This window comes from Gymnodraco acuticeps, unplaced genomic scaffold (genome assembly GCF_902827175.1).
Source record: "Gymnodraco acuticeps unplaced genomic scaffold, fGymAcu1.1, whole genome shotgun sequence".
Taxonomy (NCBI): domain Eukaryota; kingdom Metazoa; phylum Chordata; class Actinopteri; order Perciformes; family Bathydraconidae; genus Gymnodraco; species Gymnodraco acuticeps.
The window spans coordinates 2725428-2733820 of record NW_022989800.1 but is presented as its reverse complement, the minus strand read 5'-3'; the positions used below and the strand labels follow the sequence as shown (position 1 = coordinate 2733820).

Below are 8393 nucleotides of genomic sequence, written 5' to 3'. Positions count from 1 at the left end.
AGATGGAAATGAGCTAAATGTATAAAGAAATAATTCAGACTGTTTAAAGTGAAGGTATATCTAAATCTCATTTGCATCTCAGTTCTGTAAATAAGTTGAATACGACAAACCATGACATGAAAAACATCTTTATTACAAACTTTTTTTTGTAGGTATCAAAAAGAAAAACAGAAGGCGTCTTGTTTCCTCGCGGTGTGATCACGGCTCGTTGCCGTTCAGACACTTCTGCTGCTCCACGCGGCTCCTGCGCAGCACCTCGATGTGTTTGGCCCTCAGCCAGCTGTCTGTGCACAGAGACGTCAGCCCCAGGCTCAGAGACAGCAACCTGCAGACACACCGTCAGTCAGACACAACTACACCAAACACTGAGAACAAAACAGTTTCCTGGCCTCCGTCAGACAAACACTAAGTCAACGTATTTCACAACTCTTTAGGTTGCATTCACCCTTGAAGTGAATGTCCCTGCTTATGTCATATCTGGCATTTACATTGTTGGTCATGATGTCTTGTTTAACACTTCTTTGAAAGAAGGCTTTATATACTGTTGTTTATTATTCTCACTAGATCAAAAGTTAAGCAATGCCAAAAAAAGGAGCTTATATAAACATAATCCTCGTGCATCGACACGTCTGGCTTTTCAGACTGATCGATCATTATAGCGGTGTTATTGATAGGGTAGGGTGTGAGCTGTAACCTCAGCTCCCATAAAGGACCCTAAAGCTGTATGATCAACATTATTGGTTTTAACTTTTGCATGCATTCTATTATATCGGGCTTTCAGCCAAGAGCCCTGGCTTCCAAAGTCTTTTCGGTACTTTTTTTATACCATATCGAGACACTTTGTCACGTTAGAGCTATAGAGCAAACACATGCCATTGTCCTGGCTGTTGTCTTATGCAATGCATCAAATCTAATCATTGACATCACAGACTTCTAAAAATCCCTTAAACATTCACTATACAGAAAATACTTCCTTTTCTTTGGTGGCATCATATAAACACACTAGCATTTAAATGGTTTGGATTTCTAAAAATCAATGAATATTTGGTAAGGACAGTTATATATAATTCATATCAACTTTATGGCTGTATTTGACCCAGAAGTTCTTTCTCCTCATTAAATGAAATGTAGGTGGAATGGTTATTGACAGCCCACCTCGACACGACCAGCATACTGTGGAGGTCCTCAGCGGAGACGCTCTGAGGGTCGTCCTTCCTCATATCTACAAAGTCATCCTCAACTGACTGAGGACAGCAGAAAGGAAAAGGCAGTTAAAGGACACTGAGGCGGACGGATGATAACTGCTAATTCAATGGAAACACACAGGCCTGATGGGAACAACTACCCTTCAAAACAATTAATTACACTGACTTTGATTTGTGACTGCTGCTTATTTCCCCATGGCTCTCACCTTTGTCATTTCGTCAGAGATGCTGTAGTCCAGCAGCCGAGCCACGCTCAGGTACATCCTGAACTTGTTGAGCTGTGAAGCCTGGGGGTGCATGTGCAAGCTGCTCAGATACTCCTCCATGTTGGGGGGCGCGACCTGAGACTGTAGGTGTATCTGGCAGTCCGACTGTGGAGATAGAGGAAGAAATGTTGGCATCGTGTAAGGGAAGAACTTAACCTTTTTACAGGTGTTGCTATGCAGATCAAGCTCTGCCTGCTGTGTGCACACGCTTATTCTGACAGGCGTGTGCACAGGCATCAGGCCAGACAGGAGCAAAGCGCTCTGACCGTGAAGCTCTGCAGCAGCTGGAGGGTCAGACTGATCATCAGCTGATAGTGTTCACTGTAAACACAGGCGGGCACATCTAACCAGCCTGGGAGTTGTTTACGGCGCGCTGCCCTTCGCTGCACGACTAATAGAGTGCCGAGCCTGCCGCCTCTCCCAGGATTGCTCCTGTGACACACAGCTGCCGCCATGGCAACACGTTAGACCAACACACAGGAATAGCACACGGCACATTCCTCAGGCTGTTCGCAACAGAGTGAGACCCGGGCTAAAGCCTCCGCCGCCTGGGTTGTTGCTGCGGCCAACCAATGACAGCGGCCGGAGACAACCTCCAGCGTCAGACGCGTCTCACGAGAGGCTGCAGGAAACCTAACCCCTCCCTGGCCGTGCCGTGAGATTTTTTTGTCCTGAGGTTGCACGCCCCGTCCCTCTTTGTCCTCACCGGCAGCAGCGAGCGTCCCTCTGACGCGGTGAGCACGTTAATATTGCAGGGGAATTCCATCTGGTGGTAGTTAAAGTCATAATCAACCTTCTGCCACGAGATCAGGTTCCCCAGGGCCGTGATGTTATGCACACCTACAGGACAAAAACAAAGAAGAGAAATCTGGTTTGTGTCAGGACACTCAAATCACACTAACAGAGTCCGCAGTTGGACATTATCTGCAGCGGTCGTCCTCTCAGTGTCGTCCCCTCGTGGAGATGCCTCACCTGTCGTGTCCAGCTGTCCCTGCTCCAGCTGGATCTCGTCCAGGAACAAGGAAGTGTGTTTGGCCAGCTGCAGGGCTCCGCTCACTAGCCGGTTGGCCACATAGTCCTTCTTTGGCACGAACTTCATCTGGTTCATATTCTGGAGGCTCATGGCTAGATAGAACGACTGCAGAGGGGGAAACATCTTTTAGTGCCTTACATTTAAACCCAACATTAGTGGATAGAAAAGCAGTGGCGGTTGCTTGGATTCACTCACAGAAGGCACCAGCTGCTGGATGACCTGGTAGAGGCGTTCAGTGTACGAGGAGACCGTAGGACAGCCACTCAGGTTCAAGGAGAATTTTCCCAGAGGGAGAACATCCCTTCTGCTGTACCTACAAGAAACCAACCATAATGTGGAATTAAAAAAACCTCTTTTGGCTTTCAGGAAGACACAAAACAAAGATAGGACGGTTGAACTGAACTTCACATACACGTTAGAAATGAGATGCAGGATGAGATACTCGGCAGCCAGGGCATCTCCCAGCAGGATGTGAGTGAAGTATGTGAGCAGCTCCGCCCTGACAGCAGCCATCTCGCTCAGGGTGGACGATAAAACTGAGGAGGAAGGACAGAGAGTTACAACAGGTCCCTATGGTAACTGAAGGCATGTGTGCTTTACTGTGGAGGACATTCACAACATTGTTACTCTTGTTGGACATCCCTGAACTTCAAAATAATGGCCCCTTTGTTCTGCTTCCACAGAGCAAAGGGCCATAGATCATTTGACTTACTCGCAGGTATGATGAGCATTTGTTTAAATGTGGGTTTTCATAATAGCTTAGTTAAGTGTGGCACAGAGAAAGCTATTTATTAGATGTCACAATCACCATTTCAAACTTATCATATTTCATTTCATCTTAACACAATTAGTTGACGCATCATTTCAGCACTAAAATAAACGCCTACTTACAGCTCTGGAAAAATATCGAGGCCACTGCAGCATTATCAGTTTCTCTGGTTTTACTATTTATAGTATTAGTTTGAGTAAATGAACATTCTTTTATTGTATTCTACAAACTACTGAGCACATTTCTCTGTGTTGGAATTCAGCAGACACTGGAATGGAATGGCTGCCATACACGTAGAGATTGAGATTTAAGAACAATTTGGAGTGGTCTCCTTATTCTTTCTGTAACGATCTGAACTCAAAGTGTACAAAAACACAGCATAGTAATTAGTATCACAACGCATCTACACACTGTGTAATTCAGCATGAAAAGGCACTTTGTATACATTTGATGATTTTTGAATTTAAAGTACTTTTTTCAACTTTTTGAAGCGGTGCAGCTGGACTCAGATGATACATGAATACAGTGTAGGCAAGAGAAGGCAACATTTGTCTAAGGATGTGTTGTCCTAGTGATCATAATCCAAATAGTTTTCTGTTTACATATCACTTTTCACCACAAAGCTCCCGTGTTGGTTTGGTATGAATGGCACATTTCAACAATCCTGTTTGCTGAGCTATTTCAAAAGATCCACTTCTACTCTGCACTTGCATTTCAAAACATGCAACATGTGTCAAAGCAAACTTCTATAAAGCAGCCCGTTACACGACACAGATGAATAGCAGCTAGGCTTGTTTACATCTGTGTAACAAGTGTGGCGATGCAAACTGTTTGCAGCAGCAGTGATTCCCCAGAGTTTGTTTTCCTCATTAGAAAATGATATACATAGGAAAGGTATACCCGCAAAAAGCGTAAAAGGGCCTCTAACAACATGAGGGGATGCAAATATTCTTGATACTGGCATTTGCAGTCGTGTGCACACAAAACCACAATGATGTGTCCTTACAGGCACTGCTGTCCTCCAGGGTGGGGGGGAGCAGGGGGTTGTTGTGCGGCAGAGGCTTGGCGTAGAGCATGTGGAGGCGAGGCACGAGCGAGGCCGGCGGGCAGTGCACCCTCTGCTCCTCCGCCGTCTCCATGGAATCCGCCGGGTCCAGGAAGGAGGAGGAGGAGTCTCTGTGTGAGCACGCCAACAATGAGCAGCAAGCACGCAGATCAGCACTGAAGGGAAAGTAAACTAAATGCTGTGTCTTACTTCTCGACGGCCAGAGCGCTGAGAGCGGGGCTGACGGAGAGGATCCCGTAGACCTCCAGTGTGTCGTTGAGTTTGAAGCCGTCCCATTCAGCGTACACCTGCCGGAAACACACACCTGTTACAGGGTATATGTAAACCTTTTAAGACCCTTTCCATACATTTTAAGACCTCATCGTCACTTTGAGTTTTAACCGGTTACCTTGGCGACACACTTGACCTCACATTGACTATATACAGTATTGATTGTCCTTCCTCCTTATCTTCCAACCATTTGGACGCAGACTTGCATTTCCCCATAACGATGTTGCTTTAACAACCGGCGTAAACGGACGTTATCAAGCGGTGAGCGCGCGATGTCCTGTTCAGATGACGTCAAACCCAACGGGATGCCATAAATAAACTACACAGAATCACACTACACACCTACGCCATGATTACATACAGGCACACTGTAGAATACAACCTCTTTGGACCATTCATATACTTATTGAAAACAAGCTACAAAATGTAATACCTTGGAAAATGCCGTTTAATACTTTTTAATAGCCTTAATTTTCGCTAAATTGATCTATCAACTTTTAATACTTTTTAAGACCCCGCGGACCCCCTGTGTTAGCTTCTGCTCTCCACTGGAGAGTCTGCTGATAACAGTGGGGTCTCTGAAAACCCTCACTGAGACTTTCCCGTCCATATCATGGATTTTCTTGAAAAAAACGAGGCTACAATTCTGTTTAATTCATGGGAACGTGCAACATTCTATAACTCTACACCAAAATTCAAATGATGAAAGTGTGATGAATCTGCAGTTATTATTAACACCCCTTTCCCACAAAATACAGTTTTTAAATAACCCTTTTCGGACTAATATACAGTCAAAAAGTGTTTTTTTCCAAGCTATTATAGGAAGATCTGTGATCAAGATATACAAACTACACAAAATGAATATGTGGTTGCAAGTGAACTTGAACTTTTTTGGGGTAAAACATGATTTATTTCCTGATTTTGATTACTTTAAAACATTCAGCAACAACTCTTTACATAAACACATGCTGTACATTTTAAGTTAAGGGTTTCAGTAGTTGAGTACACATTTTAACACAATTCAGTGCAAACATTTAATTGGGGAGGATAAGATATATTTATTTTTTTCTTTAAGTATTCGAAGTCGAGCTATAAGACTTTAGCCAATCCGGTGAATTCAGTGTTTACAGAAACAGAGACCAAAGCATACACACCTTGACGAGGCAGGAGGGGCCTTTCTCTCCGGGCAGGGGGAAGTTGAGGTCGAGGTGGGAGGCAGGTGCCGTCTGGTTGGAAGGAGCTTCTGTCTCCCGCCGCTTACACTCACCGTTGCCATGGTGTTCTGTGGGACTCTGAAGACCTGCAGTGAGACAGGGAACAGTCTACATTCATGGCCAAAAAACACACACAATATACTGTAATTGTTACATATCAACATATATATATATAAATGTCAAATAAATCAGAGCTTTGTAATTATTTACAGCTCATCTTTCCGTCAACCTGTCTCTACCCCTGCTGCAGCTAGCAGTGTCCTACAATCTCCCAGAGTGCCTAGAGGCAACCCTAACATCACTAATACGTGTGTCAGAGGAGGAGACACATGCTGGAGCAGATCAAGGGAAAGTCACTAATTGATCATAATGCAGTAAAACACTACCTTCCAATGTGAATTTGATTGGTTGCAAAATGTCTTTATGGGAACAAGACAAACACTTCTGTTTACACACCAGTATGCTGTTCCCTCTGCTTCTGCGGCTGTGTGTCCATGTCGTCGTCGTCTTCCTCGTAGCTGCGTTTCTGTCTCGTCGGAACATAAGAGGTGGACGGAACCACTCTCGCTTGGCTTGAGCTGGCATAGCTGTGCGACAGAATTAAGGAACAACTAGGGAGCAGTTTTCAAAAACACTTGTTGGGTCCAGCAAAGAACAAAAGACCAAATCCTGTTCAAGGGAAATCACCATTTTTTAAATGCACAATTTGGACAAATAAGGATATCTCTTTCACCCAGGGACTCTCTCCGGGGATTGGCACGCAGTAGAAAGTCTGTCTCTCTGCAGTCACTGTGTTTTTGGAGTTCAAATCCACCTGGAGATAGAAAATGTTTTCTGTTAGCAAAGCTGAAGCTACATTGAGGTATGTTTAATATCTCTTAGTGGAGAGGGACTTACCCCACATTCCATCACATCTTTGTACTTCCCGCATTTCAACACCTGAGGATAGCCAGAAAGTAAAATGAGATGCAAATGTGATGACATCCAGCACATTATCAATGTGATTGTAATTGCAAATATCTGCACAGGAGACAAGGAAGCGCTTACTTTTGCCTTTGTAGAGGGATCAACAGCCTCATACGCTCCCATGTAGAACTCTGGATCGAACATGTCTTGGATTAAACAGCGGAACTTCACCAGGCTGTTGGGCTTCATGTAGTGCAGTGGGACATCGTTCAGAGAGGGGACCTGCGATAGAATAAGGACTGGTGTCAAATGCAGGAACTGAAACAGCCTTTGACATTGACAGGCCTCTTTGAGGAGTTTACAAGTCGAAAGGATCTGCAAGCTGCATTACCCAGGTCTGAGCGTCCTTCTCTTTCAGGTGATCTTTAAAGAATTCAACCGCTTTCGCCTCCCATCCAGAGTTCGGATTGTTCTGGGAAGCAGCTGGAAACATAAATAACAAGAGCATTATATGATACTTAAAGTGACAAAATCATTAATTGGCCAGAATATTAGAAAAAGTTGTATCCAAAAAAAGATTATACATTTATATGTCAGAACCATGTACATTCAAATATATAAAATGAAGGACATACAAGATATAGCATTGTCCTTTCAGATTGGAACAGTAGAACAATAGGCCAATTATTACTATTTAATTAAATAAAATGAATAATTAAAAAAATAATGTATATGGATAAAATACATCTGAATAAGTTAAATAAAAGAAAAATGAAAATGTTTTATTTCAGTCTAGAAATGTTGCATATCGTCCCTTCTTACTTATCTTTTTAAACCTTTAATAATAGAATACCTTGGCTTTGAGAATCCCCGACATTGTATGGGCTACAAATATCAAATAAAGTAAGCATGGGATAAAGATAGAAATAATTATGCGTGTAATTTTGATGGAACAATGCGTTTCTGGAACAATAGTTATTGTCATTAAGTGTTTAGAGAAGTTAAGACCGTTTTACATTACTTTAACACACTTTAGACCCGTGAATGCCTCATGTTGTGAATGGTTGGATGTGTGCACACAGGTCTACAAACCAAACTACACACCCAGCACTTCTTGTAAAGAAAAGTGAAACAATGCGCTCATACAAGCTGCAACAAAGCAGCATCGGCAGTTAAAGCACACAACTAAGTTATTAGCCATTTCTGAATGATTGAAAAAGACTACAAGGGATGAGCATGGTAGTTAGCATGGTAAGTAGCCATAAAGCTAACTAGCTAGGTTCACGCGTTAAAGTTAGCTGTCAAGGAGAGAAGTTCCGGTGTGTCTCTTACCGAACATCCCTTCAACAACACCGAGAGGGTTGTTAATCCAGTCATGTGTGGTAGGCATTGTTGGCCACTGACAAAAATGGCAACAATATTTTATTTTAAATAGCAGAGTAAAATCTCTGGGAAAACTCTATTTTGTTGACTTTCGGCACACACCGGATGGCAGAAGTCAGGGCGGGAAATTTGCGTCACCAGTCGCTCGTTTGTTTTGTTTACAGGGTCCATCCGGAGCACGGAGCTATCACACTTTCTGAATTACTGTGCCTCAGTGGGTTAGGTGATTTGGTTTGAGGTTGCCTGTAAAGTGAGACTAAAAATAATAAACTTTTTATTTT

The 8393-nt window shown here is 43.3% G+C and overlaps 1 protein-coding gene across 1 annotated transcript; it reads right to left on the bottom strand.

Annotated features, from left to right (window-relative positions):
* Positions 1-112: 112 nt before the first annotated feature.
* mcmbp (minichromosome maintenance complex binding protein) lies at positions 113-8254 on the bottom strand. Its single transcript, XM_034225738.1, has 16 exons — positions 8062-8254; positions 7121-7212; positions 6871-7011; positions 6721-6762; positions 6548-6637; positions 6280-6412; positions 5764-5909; positions 4529-4626; positions 4280-4449; positions 2917-3040; positions 2700-2817; positions 2444-2609; positions 2178-2311; positions 1412-1576; positions 1156-1244; positions 113-325 (listed from the first exon to the last, which is right to left on the bottom strand). The coding sequence occupies exons 1-16, from the start codon at positions 8117-8119 to the stop codon at positions 199-201; spliced, it is 1893 nt and encodes a 630-aa protein (XP_034081629.1). The 5' UTR covers positions 8120-8254; the 3' UTR covers positions 113-198.
* Positions 8255-8393: the final 139 nt, after the last annotated feature.